The sequence below is a fragment of the Pogoniulus pusillus genome, chromosome 31 (assembly GCF_015220805.1).
Source record: "Pogoniulus pusillus isolate bPogPus1 chromosome 31, bPogPus1.pri, whole genome shotgun sequence".
Taxonomy (NCBI): Eukaryota; Metazoa; Chordata; class Aves; order Piciformes; family Lybiidae; genus Pogoniulus; species Pogoniulus pusillus.
Genome location: NC_087294.1, coordinates 13702692 through 13722136, shown reverse-complemented (window position 1 = coordinate 13722136; position 19445 = coordinate 13702692). Strand labels below are relative to the sequence as shown.

The window sequence follows — 19445 nt, the reverse complement described above, 5'->3', positions numbered from 1 at the left end:
GGCAGCCCATTCCAATGGCAGCCCTTTGCAAACAGTCTCTCTGCAGCCTTTTTGTAGTTCCATTCAGGTACTGGCAGGCTGCTGTGAGGTCTCCCTGGAGACTCCTCCAGCCTGCACACCCCCAGCTCCCTCAGCCTGTCTTTGTAGCAGAGCTGCTCCAACTCCCTGAGGAATGGGTTTAAACTGGCAAAGGGGAGATTGAAAGTGGATGTTAGGAAGAAGTTGTTTGCAGGGAGGGTGGTGAGACACTAGCACAGGTTGCTCAGGGAGGCTGTGAAGCACAGAATGTGATCTTTGATCCCATTCTGTGCTTCTGTGCTCCACAACCTCCCCGGAGCTGTTCAGGATCAGGTTGGATGAAGCCTTGAGTGACCTGTTCTAGCGGGAGGTGTCCCTGCCTATGTCAGGGGATTGGAACTGGATGATCTTTGAGGTCCCTTCCAATCTAAACCATTCTGTGATTCTATAAGTCTATAAATGAGATGTATTTCTCACATCATCAAACCAGAAATTAAACCACTCAAGCTTCAAACTAATTAAAGGACCTCAACAAGAAGTAGCTCACTAGCCAAAAAAATATAAAACCAAGAATACAAAACCCACTAAAAACCTCCTGGTCAGCATGTCCCAGTTACCACTCTTCAGCAATACTTTACTTTAATTGCTATGCCAGGGGAGGTCTAGGCTGGATGTCAGGAGGAAGTTGTTGGCAGAGAGAGTGATTGGCATTGGGATGGGCTGCCCAGGGAGCTGGTGGAGTTTCTGTCCCTGGAGGTGTTCAAGAAAAGCCTGGATGAGGCACTTAGTGCCATGGTCTGGATGACTGAATAGAGCTGGGTGCTAGGTTGGACTGGATGAGCTTGGAGGTCTCTTCCAACCTGCTTGATTCTGTAATTCTAATTCTACTTTTTGTGGCCATTACAGTGAAGGAGAGCTTTAAAAAGATTCAAATATGCATAAAAGTGCCACTTTTCAATTGCAGATGCACTTGACTCCTGGAGAAGCTGCCCTTGCTCTCAATAAATTGCATTATAAACAGAGGAAGCGGAGGGAAAAACCTCCCTGATGCATCTCCCCCAGTGTGACACCATAAAGCAAAGTGAGATCCAACTGAGCACAGGCTCTTTATTTCATTTACATGACACCTCTGAGCCATGACAGAATTAAGTGATATAGAGAGATTTGGAGAACTTAGCAGGCAGTAAGAGCAGTGACACAAACAGATGCATCCCACCCTCCGGAGGGAACTGGCTGATGTAGTTGCTGAGCCACTCTGTAGTATCTGAAAAGCCCTGGCAGTCAGGTGAAGTCTCTGGAGACTTGAAGAAGGGAAACATCCACACCTATTTTGAAAAGGGCTACAAAGAAGACCCTGGGAAATACTGACCTGTCAGCCTCACCTCTATGCCTGGAAAGATCATGGAGCAGATCCTCCGAGAAGCTCTGATAAAGCACACCGAGGCCAGGGAGGTGATAGGAGACAACCAGCATGGCATTACTAAGGGCAAGTCATGGCTGAGCAACCCAGTGGCTTTCCACAAGGGAAGGGCAATGGATGTCATCTGTCTGGACTTCTTAAAGCCTCTGATGTGGTGCCTCACAATATCCTTCTCCCTAAACTGAAGAGATGCATTTGATGGCTGGGCTGAGCTCACCAGATGGACGGCAGCACCCAGGGCACAGTGGTCAGTGGCTCAATGGCCAAATGGAGACAGGTGACATGTGCTGTCCCCCAGGGGTCCATACTGGGAGCAGTGCTATGCAATATCTTCCTCAATGACACAGAACGTGGAAATGAGTTCACTCTCAGCAAAAAAGTGACCTCAGGCTAAGTGGTCCCTCTGGCCTGACTTGCACACAGGACGCCATCCAGAGGGACCTAAACAAGCCAGGGAAGAGGGCCCTCACAAGGTTCAAAAAAGCCACATGCAAAGCCCTGCACTGGGGCCATGGCAATCTTGGGGGGGGGATGATGAGATTGAGAGCAGCCCTGCAGAAATAGACTTGGGGGTACTGGTGGACAAAAAGCTGAACATGAGCCAACAGTCACAGAAACATCCAGAGTGGAAAAGCCTCTCAGGAGGACCATGTCCAACATATAACCTTATTCTACAAGATTAACCTTAAACCATATCCCTAAGCACCACATGGAAACAACCCTTAAACACATCCAGGATGGGTATCTCAACCACCTTCCTGAGCAGCCCATTCCTGCCCTGACAATTCTGTGATTCTCAGTTGCCATCCCTGGAGGCGTTCCAAGAGTGTGTCCTGGTAGAATCATAGAATCAACCAGGTTGGAAGAGACCTCCAAGCTCAGCCAGTCCAACCTAGCACCCAGCCCTAGCCAAGCAACCAGACCATGGCACTAAGTCCCATTCTGTCTTCTCTTGGACACCTCCAGGGATGGTGACTCCACCACCTCCCTGGGCAGCCCATTCCAAGGCCAATCACTCTCTCTGACAACAACTTCCTCCTAACAGCCAGACTAGACCTCCCCGGGCGCAACTTGAGGCTGTGTCCCCTTGTTCTGTTTCTGCTTGCCTGGCAGAAGAGCCCAACCCCACCTGGCTACAGCCTCCCTTCAGGTGTAAACAGCAATCAGCTCTGCCCTGAGCCTCCTCTTCTGCAGGCTGCACACCCCCAGCTCCCTCAGCCTCTCCTCATAGGGCTGTGCTCCAGGCCCTTCCCCCAGCCTTGCTGCCCTTCTCTGGACACTTTCCAGCACCTCAACATCTCTCTTGGATTGAGGAGCCCAGAACTGGACACAGGCCTCCAGGTGTCTTGTGCAGTTGGGTTACAGTTGGATTTGATGATCTTAAAAGTCTTTTCCAACAAAAGCATTTTAAATCTGCATTTCAAGGTGGTGCCACTTGAGAACTACTCTCAGAGTTAAAAGCTGGCAACCAGGTGCATTTGCAAACAGAAAAGAAGCAATTAAACCTTTGTGCCTCAGAACTGTGCCCTCGGAATTCTCACAGTGCTTTGTTTTTCTGAAGTCAGGTTAATAGGCTAATAAATGAGGCACAGCACAGCCTGTGAGCTCTGCATCCCTTTAAAATGAGGTTTGCAGAGGAAAATTCAGACATGCTAATATTTTATAGGGATTTCAAACAAACAAACAAGCAAAAAAAAAAAAACCCAAACCAATTAATTTAAAAATTCATGCATTAATTCAGTCAGCACAGTGGCCACAGGCAGGATTTATGATCAGCATGCAGGGCTACCATGACAAATCTTAGCCACTATCCACATCATTTTTTAATGCAGGATGGCAAGCAAAGTCATGGTGCTCTCGACTTAATTTAATGCACAGAGTATTAGATTTAATCAAAATGATCCTCCCTTCCTGAACACTAAAAGAATTCTTCTTTCCCAAGCATCCAGTCTATGCTTACTGCTGCAATCTGGCCTCATGAAAACTTGGATAGAGTGCACAAAATCTAAAGGGCAGGGTTGCAAAGGGAAAGGGAAGATACTCATCTGCAGTGTTCTGGTTAAGAATGCACTAATTAGCTCCTATGCTATCCCAGTCTTGCTTTTTATTACTGAACTAAGGGGAAAGAAAGAGCAGATTAAGTTTAGTGTCTGTACTTCTAGGCACAGCAGAGAAAAAGCTTCTCAAAATAAGGTCATCTCTGAAGAGCAAATCCCTAAGCCTGTAGAGTTGCACAGGACTGTACTGGTCCAAGGGCAGGAGTTTGTCACTTGGCCTTGCTCAGACTCATACCAATAGGGCTGTTTAGTCTGGAGAAGAGAAGGCTGAGAGGAGATCTGAGCAATGTGTCCAAATCTCTGAGGGGCGGATGTTAAGTGGAGGGGGCCAAAGTCTTTGCAGCAGTCAACAGCAATAAGCCAAGGAGCACTCCAGAATCTGAATGGAGCCTACAGGAAGTCTGAGGAGAGACTATGGGCAAGGTCTTGTAATGCCAGGATGAGGACACTGGAACAGGATGCCCAGGGAGGTGGTTTGGGTGCCCATCCCTGGAGATACTCAAAGTGAGGCTAAACAGGGCTCTGGGTGACCTGAACTAGTTGAGAATGTCCCTGCTGACTGCAGGGGGTGGACTGGATGACTTTTGGAGTTCCCTTCCAGCCCAGACCATTCTATGATTAGGATCTGTAAAAGGCAGGTCCTTGCCCATCAGTTTTCTCTCATTTTTATACCTTGATATTCTCTTACATTTGTTTCTACAGCCTCTACTCCCTGATAAGCTTCTGTTGCCATTCCCTAGTGCTGAACAAGTTACCCTTGTTTAAGCTGACCTCCTTACCTCCTCTGGGTCACACTCAGGTGAAATCCTAAGTCTGAATAAAGATCCTGTGATGTACTGAACCATTCAGCTTTATGATTCTATAAGGTCCTCCCCAAACCACCACACTGCATACAAACTGCTACTTGTACTCCCAGGTGATCCATTACCAGCAGAGCACTGCTTTCTCTTAAATCACCAATTCAAAACTCAACTTTTCAAATGCCAGAGGCTCAAGGGACCAACTGAACAAAACCACTGAAAAAACCAAAGATCCCAAATATAGGCTGAAACTTTAAGCATACAGCAGTAAGAATAAAGATGCATTCTCACAATTTCTGCTCCTAAAAAGGCAGCAGTGGTCATGGTATTTAACTCAGACACAGAGAAGCCAGGCTAAGCTTTTTGGGCTTTGTTCAGGTACCTGTCTTCATTTTCCACATTACCTCTTGTTAGAAGGCAGAGTATCCAAGCCAGTGACACATGGGTTTGATGAGTGGACCACAACATGGATAAAGAACTGGCTTGATGGGCACACCCAAAGAGTGGCTCTCAATGTGTCCATGTCCAACTGGAGGCCAGTGACAAGCAGAGTCCCTCAGGGATCAAGCCTAGGACCAGTCTTGTTCAACATCTTTGCCCGTGCCATGGGCAGAGGGACTGAGTGCAGCCTCAGCAAGTTTCCAGATGACACCAAGCTGTGTGGTGCACACTAAGTGCCTCATCCAGTCTTCTTCAACACCTCTGGTTGATTGGATAGAGCTGGGTGCTAGGTTGGACTGGATGAGCTTGGAGGTCTCTTCCAACCTGGTTGATTGTATGAGAAGGGTCACCTCATGTAGCTGTCAGGTTGTTTGGGGGGGTTTAATTTGAGAGGGAGTAGTTTGTTTTGGAAGTGAGGGAGAATGTTTTGTTTTTGAACAGGACTGATGCTTTGGGTAATTATTTGATTTGAAGCTCTGCTAGGAAAATTTATGCAAATCTAACTTGGGCAACTTAAGAAGGAACTTATCCTGTCCTGCCAAACACAAGTTTTTAATACATTTACCTCTCTTGATGATAAAACTCTGTTGATCATTTCTTGCCAAGCCAAACATCCCCAGGTGCCCATTTTTGTAATTAAGCTTCTAAAATTAGCCTAAAAAAAAACTGTTATGCTTTTTAATCTTTGCAGCAGGACCATTGCTAATGCCTTCTTGCAGCTGAAGCCCTGCTTGCACTCACACTGATAACATGATCTTAATGTGTCCTTGACATCAAAACAGTATTGCATAATAGCTAACTCCTCCCTCATTCCCACTGCATTTAAAACACAAACACCACCAACAACAAATAAAACCAAACAAGCTTTAAAGCATTTACAGCTCTGCTCAAAAGTAGCCTTTTGCCCAAACCTTAACAATCTTCTACAAACCCTCTGATCATTTTTCCTGTTTGCTGAGTGATACTCACAGAATCTCTTTGGTCAGTGGGGGTCCTCTCCCTGAAGGGAGGTTGTAGCCAGGTGAGGTTGGTCTCTTCTGCCAGGCAACCAGCAATAGAACAAGGGGACACAGTCTCAAGTTGTGCCAGGGGAGGTCTAGGCTGGATGTTAGGAGGAAGTTGTTGGCAGAGAGAGTGATTGGCATTGGAATGGGCTGCCCAGGGAGGTGGTGGAGTCCTTGTCTCTGGAGGTGCTCAAGCAAAGACTGGATTAGGCCATGGTCTGGTTGCTTGGGCAGGGCTGGGTGCTAGGTTGGACTGGATGAGCTTGGAGGTCTCTTCCAAACTGGTTGATTCTATGATTTGTCTCATTTGTGTCCCCTCCCAACTCAGTGAGCAACCCCCTAGCCTTTTCACAGGCTCACAGGATGTCAGGAGTCAGAAGGGACACAAAGAGATCATCAAGTCTAACCCCCCTGCCAGAGCAGGACCATACAATCTAGCTCAGGTCACAAAGGAATGCATCCAGACAGGCCTGGAAAGGCTCCAGAGAAGGAGACTCCACAGCCTCTCTGGGCAGCCTGTGCCAGGGCTCTGGGACCCTTCAGTAAAGAAGTTCCCCCTTGTGTTGAGCTGGAACCTCCTGTGCTGCAGCTTCCATCCATTGCTCCCTGTCCTCATCCCTGGAGTGAGCACTCTGTAAGCACTGCTTAGCAGTATCTAGCACATCCCTGTCCTATCAGCACTGCTGTGATCACAACCCCAAAACACAGGGCCCTAGGAGCTGCCAGGAAGAAAGCTAACTCTATCCCAATGAAACACATCATCCAGGGCATACTTTCTGTTTCACTAGTTAGGTCAATCTTCTTTTAAACATATACATAAATACATATGGTTAAATTCATCCTTCCTGAAGGACATTCTCTGTTCCTTAAATTTAACAGAGAGATCACTAGAAAACTGATTGCTATAGTAAGGACTAGCAAGTGGAACACACTGCCAAGGTTAGCTCTTCATAAGGAAAGACTACCATAAGATCCCTGAGTGACTTCAAACTCCACATGTACACACATATAAACAACATTCAAGAGGCCCCTTTGGCACCACTCAAACTTCTACCATATTTGAAAGCTGCTTTAAAGAACAAAACAATTCTCATTTTCTCCACTACTTACCAGCACATTCTTGTGACCACAAAAACTTCACTCCTACCTATCAACAAAGGCTTCTCTTTTTCTTTTCCCTACAACTTCCACAACAGATTTATCTATCAAGCATTTTCAGTGTAAGGCTGCTCCTGAGGGCTTAGCAGAGGACTTGTTGCATGATTTCTAAGATAAACTTGAGAGAGAGGTGGTGGAGCAGCTTAACAAGGACTACTGTGATGCTCTTGTAATAGATTTACCACTTATGGACTAATTTCCCCATCCCTTCTCAACTTATCTGTCTAAATAGTCCAAGCATGCTCTGGAAATGGGCAACATTCCAAGGGCTGTTTCAAGGCACCACCCTGTCTTCAGCAGGTCAAAATAAATCAGCAGCTATTATAAGGCTACTTTCAATCTCCAATGCAATGCATGGCTTGCTGCTAACAAAATACCCAAACACTTCTGCTGTTTTCCTCTGAAGCTGCTACACAATGAGATTAAAAGAGAAAATGAGCTGCAATAACTGATGATAAAAGCAGTAAAAGTGAGAGTACTTACATTAAACTTAATAATGTCATATATCAAGTACCGAGGGACAACTTGGCCATTCACCTTGTCGATGATCATCTCCTTAAAAGACAAAAGAGATGACAGTTGCATTGATTTCATGGATACAGAAGGGATGCTGTACACTTAGTGCAAGGACAGGTAAGCATGATGCAGTCATGATGCAATTTATGAGGACAGACTGAAAGAGTTGGGGCTGTGCGGGCTGGAAAAGAGGAGGCTCCCCCAGGTGACCTTCCTGGGGCCTTCCAGGATCTGAAGGGGGACTACAAAAAAGCTGGGGAGGGACTTTTTAGGCTATCAAGGAGGGACAGGACTGGAGGGAATGGAGTGAAGCTGAGGATGGGTAGGTTCAGACTGGACATGAGGAGGAAGTTCTTCATCATGAGAGTGGTGAGAGGCTGGAATGGGTTGCCCAGGGAGGTGGTTGAGGCCCCATGGCTGGAGGTGTTTAAGGCCAGGCTGGATGAGGCTGTGGCGAGCCTACTCTAGGGCAAGGTGTCCCTGCCCATGGCAGGGGGGTTGGAACTAGATGATCCTTGTAGTCCCTTCCAACCCTGACTGATGCTATGATTCTATTCTATGATCCTATGATTCAATCACACACTGCTAACATCTTCATTAGGAGAAAGCTTTTACAGTAAGGCAGGATTACAAACATAGCTGGGGGCTCAAATGGCTTCATGAAGCACTCGATACAAAGCCTGGAAGCTGTACAAAGGCTCCACGTTCTGATCAGCAACATTCATCTGTTAGTTTCCCCACAGCTTTCAGAAGCACTGCTTCTGAGTGAACAACAAGCTATTAGAAGCCTCAATAAGAACTGCAATCCCAAGCCAAGCAAGCATTTGGGGACATTTCAGCCACAATGAGAAGTGTAGCAGAAAGAAGTGAACAAGCATTAACACACATTTTCTATGCTCAGGTTGGATGTTTTCATGTTAAAAGCAGCCCAGGCAGCAGTGACAACTGCAATTTGCTTGAGTGCTGCATTGTGACTAAACAGCAAAGTTCCTTCAAACAGAAACATCACAAATTCTATTCATATTATGTGAAATTCATTAACTTCCCAGATACCCTGCTAAACCATCTTGAAAATATGTCAGCTGGAAGAAAGCCTATTCTGAACAGTCAGCATCCAGACACAAAAGTGCTCCCACAACCACAAAATTGCCAGAGTTGGAAAGGACCTCAAGCATCATCTAGTTCCAACCTTGCCCTACAGCCTGACATTAGATCAAGCTGCCCAGAGCCACATTCAGCCTTGCCTTCAAAACACCCAGGGATGAGGCTTCCAACACCTGCCTGGGCAACCTGTGCCAGTGCCACACCACTCTTACGCTGAAGAACTTCTTCCTGAAGTCTAATCTGACTCTCCCCTCCTCTAGCTTGGATCCATTCCCCTCAGTACTGTCACTATCTGACACCTTAAAAAGTCCCTCATGAGCTTTCTTATAGGCCCCTTCAGATACTGGAAGGCCATAAGAAGGTCTCCATAACTTAATGGTACACACAAATATGTACATCTTACATGTACATCTTAAGCTGGTGCTTACATCTGTTCAACAAGCTTCCTATAATATTAAAGAGACATAGTTTAGTTGATAAACTAACAAAGAACTGGTTAGCCTGCAGAAGAGGAGCTTGGGGGGACCTCATTGCTGTCTACAACTACCTGAAAGGAGGCTGTAGCCAGCTGGGGTTGGGCTCTGCTGCTAGGCAACCAGCAACAGAACAAGGGGACACAGTCTCAAGTTGTGCCAGGGGAGGTCTAGGCTGGATGTTAGGAGGAAGTTGTTGTCAGAGAGAGTGATTGGCATTGGAATGGGCTGCCCAGGGAGGTGGTGGAGTCACCATCCCTGAAGGTGTTCAAGCAAAGCCTGGATGAGGCACTTAGTGCCATGGTCTGGTTGATTGGATAGGGCTGGGTGCTAGGTTGGACTGGATGAGCTTGAAGGTCTCTTCCAACCTGGTTAATTCTATGATTCTATGAACAACACCACAAACACACAAAAAAAACCCAACCCAAAACAAGTCCCACAACACAAAAAAGAAAGAAGAAGGGAGGAAATCCTACCCAGAATTCTTGCTAGTAATTAATAACCAGGAGAAATTAATAACATAGCAAAAAGAAAGAATGCTACCATAGTTCTTTAAAGTTTCAATCACATTAGAAGGTGAAACAAATTGTTGCAAGGCATTTAACTGAGCGTGTGTCTAAGGATTAAAGACTCATTTCCTCAGTGTGCATCTTCAGAGCCTCAGCATTTACCTATTAAAACCCTGAAAACATTTAGTGCCTCATAAGATTTTACACCCAGTTTTCAAAATCTGAATCTCTGGATATTCTACTTCAGAATAATTACTAAATGCAGCCAGGAATGATTCTGAAACCATCCCTGGAATCACAGAATTAGTGAGGCTGGAATAGACCTCTCGGATCATCAAGTCCAACCTATGACCTAACACCACCACATCGACTAGACCATGGTCCTAAGTGCCACATCCAAGCTTGCCTTAAACACCTCCAGGGAGGGCAACTCCACCACCTCCCTGGGCACTCCGTTCCAGTGCCTAATTACCCTTTCCATCAGGAAGTGCTTCCTAACATCAGACCTAAAGCTCCCCAGTACAGCTTTAGGTCATGCCACAAGTTGCCACACGTCGTCTAGGAGCAGACCCTGACCCCCACCTGACTACAGCTTCGGTTCAGGTAGCAGTGGAAAGTGATAAGGTCCCTCCTGAGGCTTCTCTTCTCCAGGCTAACTAACCTTAGGTTGCACAGCCTCTTCTCATCAGCCAACCTCCCCAGTCCTTTTCTCCAGTAGTTTCAAGACAGAATGAATATTACAAAGAAAAGTTTGTTCTCTACTTCTTTGGTCATGTATCAACCTTTTTTGCCTCTATTACTGGTCAAACTGGTCTCTTTGCTCGTATCTTCACTTCTTTTCTTCCACCCCTGCCTACTGTTCCCTTCTCACATCCTGACTGAAATCCCAGCTACCAAAGCAAGCAAACAGTAGCACAATATGGCTCAGAAGCAGAGATGACAAATTCTTGTGCAGCTCATCTCTGTCACGACAACAACATTCACTGCTCCATTAGTTACAGCAACACAGTTTCATCAGGCAAAAGCTGTAAAGTGATCATAAGAACGATTTGGGTTAGAAATACTCTAACACATCATTAATTAACAGTCTGGTTGCAGAATCCTCCTTGAAATGATGAAAACTGAAAGATCCCTCAGGGAATGGACCTCAAAAGCAAGTTGAGAGACTAGAGGGGAAATGCGGTACGTGAGAACTGCTCTCATTCAAACTCTCTCCTTCCCATCTGAGCAGTAATGTGACATCCTCAACACCACATTTAAGACAACTTCCAGATAACTAAAAAAAAAATCACTCCCATGGCATGAGAACAGAACACAGAAGTAGCCATAAACCACACCTGTGTCCATGCATTTCCTTTTATAGATCCTGGCCAGATTTACAGCCACTACATCGGGCTGCAACATTTCCACTGCTTCACCGCCTGCCCAGTAGCTGCTGGTTTAGGTATAAGCTTAACCTGCAGGCTTACAGAACTAAGTCCAAGTTCTTCAGCACAACCTGGCAAAACTCTGCTTGTATTAATCTTCCCTCAATCTTCTGGTGCTGCAGAGCATAGCCTTGCAGCATATCAGAAACAACAACTCTGCCAAGAGCTTTCAGATAAGAACCAAAAGAACAATGCTAGACTGACAGCTCGTGGACTTTGGGTGGGGTTTTTTCCCCCTTCAATCACTTATTCAGCAAGCAAGTTGGCCTTAAAACAATCCAAAATTTAATCAGAAAGCAAAAAAATCTCATTTTACCAGCCATTTGCAGAATGATTTTTTTTATTGACATGGAGCATGGAACCAGATCTAATCACACATCTGCTTGTTGCTTTTCCTCCTGGGGTTTTGCCTTTCCTTTGTCTGTTTAGCTTTAACACAATTCTAGTTACTGCTTGTATCTCAGGAATGAAAAGAGTGGGGTTTTCAATAACTAGATGAATAAATAGATCTATTTTGCATGAGGTACCTCTCTTTGCAACCAGAAACAAATAAAACTTTTAAGCTATGCCATTTCTGAGGGAGATTCCAAATAAGTGGTGTCTGTGTTCGAAACAGAAACACAAAGCAATTGCAATCTCCCTCACCATTTTTGGCCTCCTAAGCCTTCAAGTGTGAACAGTATTTTAAACATAAATAAAATCTATACAAATTTGTATTAAAATTGGGGAAAAAGAGATTTCAAGCTTAAGAATACCTCTGCATTTCCTAACTCCACTGTTCCAAAGCTATGCAGAATGCCAAGAAGGTCCCTGGCAATAACTAATTGGTTTCCTTGCGTGACAGCCAAAAACATCTGAACAAAAACATCTATCTGCTCCCTCAAACAGAAGTAGGGATGCAAAAAGCTTGGCTTCTGAAGGAATATTTCATATTATACAGTCACCTGTAGGTAATATTCAAATCAGCTTTAATAAGCTTTGCAGAAGACTTTCTTCCACACCAGGAGAACAATCACAGCTGAAGAGCTGGAGATGAGTACATCGCCCAAAACGTTACTGATCATAGTAAGAGCTGCTGCAAGTAATTTCAGCTTGAAGTGAACCATGAATTCATGGAAATTGCCTTTATCAAACTTTTATATATGCTGTCACTCTAAATAAAGTTAGGAGAAATTACTTAATCTTGTGTATTCTTAACACGAGGAGCTGTTCTGCTGCAAGGCACCGAGATCTATGTCTCATACTGTAAAGGAATGCAAACTGGGCCACCTTATTCTAAACTTTAACTCTCTGAAAGAGAGAAAGCTACTTTAGGGGCAGGAAGTACCACAGCATTCCAGAATGCCAGGGGCTGGAAGGGACCTGGAAAGCTCATCCACTCCAACCCCCCTGCCACAGCAGCAGCACCTAGAGCAGATCACACAGGAACACATCCAGGTAGCTTTTGAGTATCTCCAGAGAGAGAGACTCCACAACCCCCATGGGCAGCCTCTTAAAGGATTCTGTCACCCTCAAAGGGAAAACATTTTCCTTATGTTTCCATGGAACTTCCTCTGCCTTAACTTCCACCCAGTGCCTCTTGTCCTGGCATTGGGCATCACCAAGAATCACAGAATCTTAGAGGTTGGAAGGGACCTCCAGAGATCGAGTCCAACCTCCCTGCCAAAGCAGGATCACCCTGGGTAGTTCACACAGGAATGCATCCAGGTGGGTTTGAATGCCTCCAGAGAAGGAGACTCCACAACCTCTCTAGACAGCCTGTGCCAGGGCTTTGTCAACCTCACTCTAAAGAAGTTTCTCCTCATGTTGAGCTGAAACCTTCTGTGTTCCAGTTTGTATCCACTGCTCCTTGGCTTCTTGCTGTGCACCACTGAGAAGGGTTTGGCCTCCTTCACTTGACACCCACCCCTCAGGTATTCGTAGACATTGATCAGATCTCCTCTCAGTCTTCTCTTCTCCAGACTAAGCAGCCCCAGGGCTCTCAGTCTCTCTGTGTAGGGGAGATGCTCAAGTCTCCCACTCATCCTCATGGCTCTCTACCGGACTCTTTCTAGCAGGTTCCTGTCTCTCTTGAACTGAGGAGCCCAAAATTGGACACAGGAAGAGCCTAACTCCATCCTCTTGGCACTCACCCTTTACATATATATAAACATTAATGAGGTCATCTCTCAGTCTCCTCTTCTCCAAACTAAAGACACTTCGTTCCCTCAGCCTCTCCTCATAAGTATGAACTACTTCAATCTGTAATCACAGAATTAAGTGCAACAGCACCTCAACACTAACTAGCAAAATATGTTAACACAGGTGTTAATACATGACCATGGATTAAAAACATGAAAGAAATTACACCTATATCCAGAATAAAAGAACAATCATAGAAATATGCAACCATACAAGAAGGATGGGGATGTGCTGGAGTGTGTCCAGAGAAGGGCCATGAGGATGAGCAGAGGGCTGCAGCACCTCTGCTATGAGGACAGACTGAGAGAGTTGGGGCTGCTCAGTCTGGAGAAGAGGAGGCTCCCAGGTGACCTTCTTGTGGCCTTCCTGGATCTGAAAAGCGCCTACAAAAAAGCTAGAGAGGGACTTTTTAGGCTATCAGGGAGTGATAGCACTAGGGGGAGTGGAGCAAGGCTGGAGGTGGGGAGAGTCAGACTGGATGCGAGGAAGAAGTTGTTCAGCATGAGAGTGGTGAGAGCCTGGAGTGTGTTGCCTAGGGAGGTGGTTGAAGCCCCATCCCTGGAGGTGTTTAAGGCCAGGCTTATCTAGGGTAGGGTGTCCCTGCTCACAGCAGTGGGGTTGGAACTAGATGATCCTTGTGGTCCCTTCCAACCCTGCCTGATTCTATGATTCTATGAAATTACCATTTGGCATCAACACTAAACCAATATTCAGTTACAAAGTGAAGCTCTTCTGATAATAGGCAATTTTATTCTCAAGCCTGCTGAAAGGAATTTCAAGTAAAAAAGAAAACATTCCATCAACAGGTTTTGGGGGTTTTTAAACTCATCACACTTCAGTTTAGAAATCTGTACTACAAAAAGTATTTCTCCACTGAAAGGTTTTAGTTTTATCTCTAAGCATTTTGTTCAGGCAACACTTGTTCAGTTAATATCATTTTCCTTTCCACCTCATGGAAAAAACTGGGGGTAAATCACAGTAAGGCTGCATTTATGCCAATGAAGTGCAATACTGAAATGCACTGTAACATCAAACTTCTACAGAACAATAAGTTACAATCCATGACTCATGCAACTTAGAGAATTTCATCTGTTCTTAAGAGCCTTACACTAGAAATCTGAGAAACAAAAAAGAGCAGATGAGAGCCCTTCTGCCGAGCCCCACAGCCGCGTTTATGCGCGTACCTCAATGGAGGTGCAGCCCTGTCTTCCACCATGCACACATTTGTCATCCTTACTAAACTGTGTTTTGAAACACACAAAGGAGAGCAGCACTTTCCCTGAAGCACACCTAAGATTGCACCATCTGGACACTGGCAAGCCATTACTTGCTCAAGAGCCTTAGAAAGAGCAGTGGGAAAAAAAATAGTACCAAGCTTTTTGTCTCAGCACTATAGAACCTAATGTATGCTATTAAGAACACTATTATGTATGCCATTAGGAAGCTGCCTGGCTGATGAGACTCCTACCAGACATGACAGCTTGTACAACCACTTCTGAGCTGACAGCAGGGCATTTCTTGCATTCTGCTCTGAATTTTTCAGTGAAGCAGAGGTGGTGGAAAGTACTCCATTATTTGCTCCTCTGTCCCTGAGACAGTGCATTGTTCCTCGCAATAATTATCCTCACAGACTCATTTTTTACATACTTCACATGGAAATGTGTGTTCAGGAAGACAGATCACTCACAGAAGTGACATTTCACATAAGACACTGACAACAAAAGGCTTGAGAAAGGAAAGAAATGTAATGGTGACAATATGGTCTCTGTATCTGAAAGGTGAATTAGGCTTCAGAAGAGCAATGTGGAAGAGCATCTCAGCACTTCAGCAAGAGTGACAGAAGAGAGCCTCCAATGCTCTCATGATAGGCAACTGTGTACATCTACACTGACAGGTATTCAGTGTAAGAGCTAATGAAGCTCTTTTACTCCTGTAAAACAGGATGGTCAGGAAAGGAACAATCTTGTAGCTACTGTTCTGAAAAGCTTAGCAAGAACATTACAAGCAGCAAATGCAGACATTGTACAGCTTGTTTTACAACTAGCTGGAAAAGTTTAATAGCAAACTTACATAATTTAAGTTACTACTGCAACTTAGAAGTGTTTTTAGTCTTAAACAAAAGGCCAGGTTGGATGAGGCCTTGAGGGACCTGTTCTAGTGGGAGGTGTCCCTGCCTACGGCAGGGGGTTGGAACTAGGTGATCTTTGAGGTCCCTTCCAACCTAAACCATTCTATGATTCTGTATCTAAATTAGGCAATAATTCAGATAAACTGAAAATAAATAGAACAAGCAATGGCATAGATCCACAAAACCTATCCAGAGATGTGACTGGAAGGTGTCCAGAGAAGGGAGACAAAGCTGGTGAAAGGCCTGGAACACAAACACTATGAGGAGAGGCTGAGGGAGCGGGGGGTGTGCAGTCTGGAGAAGAGGAGGCTCAGGGCAGAGCTCATTGCTCTCTACAGGTACCTGAAGGGAAGCTGTAGCCAGCTGGGGTTGGGCTCTTCTGCCAAGCAACCAGCAATAGAACAAGGGGACACAGTCTTAAGTTGTGCCGGGGTAAGTCTAGGCTGGATGTTAGGAGGAAGTTGTTGGCAGAGAGAGTGATTGGCATTGGAATGGGCTGCCCAGGGAGGTGGTGGAGTCACTGGCCCTGGAGGTGTTCAAGACAAGCCTGGATGGGGCACTCAGTGCCATGGTCTGGTTGACTGGATAGGCCTAGGTGATAGGTTGGACTGGATGATCTTGGAGGTCTCTTCCAACCTGCTTGATTCTATGATTCTATGCCCATGTCATGAAATTCCAGAATACTGACATTAAACAAATCAAACTGACCATGAACACATAAAGCTGTAACAAAAGATGAGGCCCTGCAATAATTTTCTTCTGCTTCCCTTCAAGCCTTTTCTCATATTCAAAGACTGTCACCTCAACACCTTGTTTTAATTCATAGACAAACAGCTCCCCCCAGAGCAGTCACCACTGCTGCTCTGCAGACAGAGAATGACTTATGAAGCGATTCAACGACTGAGCATATATTACTCCTGAAATCCCACTGATCCAGGCCTAAAGAAAAAAAACAGGTGGCCCTGTCTCTAAACACAAGCAAATGACACTGAAATTGTTACAGCAATTCCACAGCAGGCTCCTTACCCCATCCAGAAGAGTGTTCGTTAGATGTGTGCGAAGATCCTTGCGAAATGGAAACTCCAGATTAGAGACATGAAAGATGGAATTGTCTCTATCAATCATGTAAACTTCATTCTTGCCATCAATCAGCATCATGTACCTGCAAAGGCAACATAAAAAATAGTACACTTAAGAGTGTATCCTCTAAATCTCTACTATTTGGATTGATTGTATGTGCTAAAAAAAGCAATCATGAGAGACTTTGCTGAAACAGCATTTTAGAAGGTTTTGGTTGGGTTTTTTTGACAGATAAAAGTTTAAACCTACTGCTTCAGGAAAGCAGACAACTTAGTGCAATGCAATTATCACACCTGACAGGCTGGAGGGAAGGGATCCATCCAGAGGGACCTTAACAGGCTGGAGAGGTGTGCCCAAGCCAACTTCATAAGGTTGTTACAGAATGTCAGAGGCTGGAAGGGACCTAGAAAGATCATTTAGTCACAGCATCAAAGTATCACCAAGGTTGGAAGAGACCTCATAGATCATCAAGTCCAACCTGTTACCACAGAGCTCAAGGCTAGACCATGGCACCAAGTGCCACGTCCAATCCTGCCTTGAATAGCTCCAGGGACGGCGACTCCACCACTCCCCTGGGCAGCCCATTGCAGTAGCCAAAAACCCCCAGATGCCAACAGGTGTACCTGCTACAGTGACTCAGTACAGGTATACCTGGTGGCATCTGGAGTGTTGGACAAAATGATCTTCCAGATCATTTAGGGGAGGGGTTGGACTAAATGACCTGGTTCAACCAGATCAAGTGCAAGGTCCTGCAGCTGCACTGGGGCAATCCTAGGCACCAGGGTAGGCTGGGCTGGGACTGGTTTGAGAGCAGCCCTGAAGGACTTGGGAGGTGCTGGTGGATGAGAAGCTCAACGTGAGCCAGCAGTGTGCTCTTGCAGCCCAGAGAGCAACCAGAGCCTGGGCTGCAGCAGGAGAAGTGTGGGCAGCAGGGTGAGGGAGAGGATTCTGCCCCTTTAAACCCCACCTGGAGCACTGTGGCATAAGCCTAAACTTCTGTGCTTAATGTCAGGCTTTAATTTTTACCCAGATGATAGCTGAAGCTTTCTTGGGAGAAAGCTTGCAGACTGCTGAGCACGAGGTTATTGAATATTATTTGGATGTGCCCTGAGCAGATATATTTCATTAAGTTAATTAAGGTATTCACACTTATATCAGACTAGAGAGAGCAGCTCTGGGCAGCACCACATCAGCAAAGAAAAAAGAGCAAGGACTTCTCAAACACATTCAGTAGGAACTAAAGCAGCACACAGGAGCTTAACTGTCATGCATTATATTGCATGCTGTGAACACTACTTGCTAATACAGCTGCACATTTATTACTAATTATCTCTATTATGTGAGCACCCAAAAGATCCAATTAGTAACCAGGCCCCATTGAATTAGATCCTGTGCAAGTACACAAGATGACATGCTCCAGTATCAGATGGCTCAATCTGAATTTAAGACAAGTGAATAACAGAGCAAGAGTGGAGCAGCATTAAGAGCAAGAACAGAATTGGTTAACTCCACACAAAAGCACAGAACTGAGTCACAAACATCATCTCTCCAAACTGCCAATCCAACCACAACAAAGCAGCCTGGGTCCACTGCCACAAAAGTTGTGACAAGCGAGCTAAAGGAAAAAGGGTCATGGTGTCCACACAGATTAATGTCACAAGCAGATGAAGTATCTGGCCATAGAAATGTTAAAAGCTAAAGTTTCATGAGAAGCTACTTCTTATTCACTCCTGGTCCTGAGGCAAGGTCCATTATTAATTCTAATTGGACATTAGCATTAACATGATAACTCAGGAAATAGGAGGAAAATTGCATTAGCAAAGAGTTACAGCTCTTGGCGTTAGACAAGCAGATCTCCATCTCACCTCCCAGAGTATTTATAGCTTCAAGCACAGAATGGCTCAGGTTAGAAGGGACCTTGGAGATCATCTACGCCAACTGAACACTGGTCAGGCCACACCTTGAGTGCTGTGTCCAGTTCTGGGCTACTCAATTCAAGAGAGATGTTGAAGTGCTGGAAGGTGTCCAGAGAAGGACAATGAAGCTGGTGAGGGGCCTGGAGCACAGCCCTGTGAGGAGAGGCTGAGGGAGCTGGGGGTGTGCAGCCTGCAGCAGAGGAGGCTCAGGGCAGAGCTCATTGCTGCCTGCAGCTGCCTGCAGGGAGGTTGTAGCCAGGTGGGGTTGGGCTCTGCTGGCAGGCAAGCAGCAAGAGAAGAAGGGGACACAGTCTCAAGTTGTGCCAGGGGAGGTCTAGGCTGGCTGTGAGGAGGAAGTTGTTGGCAGAGAGAGTGATTGGCATTGGAATGGGCTGCCCAGGGAGGTGGTGGAGTTGCTGTCCCTGGAGGTGTTGAAGCAAAGCCTGGACGAGGCACTTAGTGCCATGGTCTAGTTGACTGCATAGGGTAATAGGCTGGACTGGATGAGCTTGGAGGTCTCTTCCAACCTGGTTGATTCTATGATTATATGAAACTGGCAGAGGGGAAATTTAAAGTGGATGTCAGGAAGAATTTCTTTACAGTGAAGAGTGGTGAGACACTGGCACAGGTTGCCCAGGGAGCTGTTCAAGGCCAGGTTGGATGAGGCCTTGAGCAACCTGTTCTAGTGGGAGGTCTCCCTGCCTATGGCAGGGGCTTGGAACTGGGTCATCTTTGAGGTCCCTTCCAACCTAAACCATTCTGTGATTGGTGATGGTAGATTTTAAGGTTTTGTTGTGGGTTTTTTTTCAAACAACTCTGAAGTTGACTTCAGCTACACTGAAAAGGATTAGTTTAAAAGTTAAGTTTCTCTTTTAGATGAATGTAGTATTTTTCACCAATTCAATTTAAAGTACATCTCAGGAAAACATTATCTAAGGCAAAATAAGAGAAGCGATTTGGTTTCCCTCAACTAACAGTCACTCAAAGTCAGGAACAAGAACAGAACTGTGTCTCCCAAGCTCCAAATCCACTACTGCACTCAGCAGAGCACACAGCCTCTATCCTCTTTCCCAGCTTATTGGGATTCACAAAAGCAGCTTTGAAAAACACTCCCTCACGCACATCCAGCACAGCGCTTGCCAAAGCACATTCGCACTGAAATTGATCTCCTACAAGTTCACAGGAGTTTTACCACCGACTTCAGGTTTATGAT

General features: G+C 45.5%; 1 protein-coding gene across 2 annotated transcripts in view; it reads right to left on the bottom strand.

Moving 5' to 3' along the window:
- RNGTT (RNA guanylyltransferase and 5'-phosphatase) overlaps window positions 1–19445 on the bottom strand; it is a 188583-nt gene that overhangs the window by 130017 nt on the left and 39121 nt on the right. The window contains exons 9-10 of one of the 2 annotated variants that reach the window (XM_064169255.1): window positions 16263–16398; window positions 7382–7453 (exon numbers count right to left, since the gene is read on the bottom strand). In XM_064169255.1, the coding sequence (XP_064025325.1) occupies window positions 7382–7453; window positions 16263–16398 (208 nt within the window). The remainder of the gene's footprint in view (window positions 1–7381; window positions 7454–16262; window positions 16399–19445) is intronic. The other variant, XM_064169256.1, reaches the window with a different exon arrangement.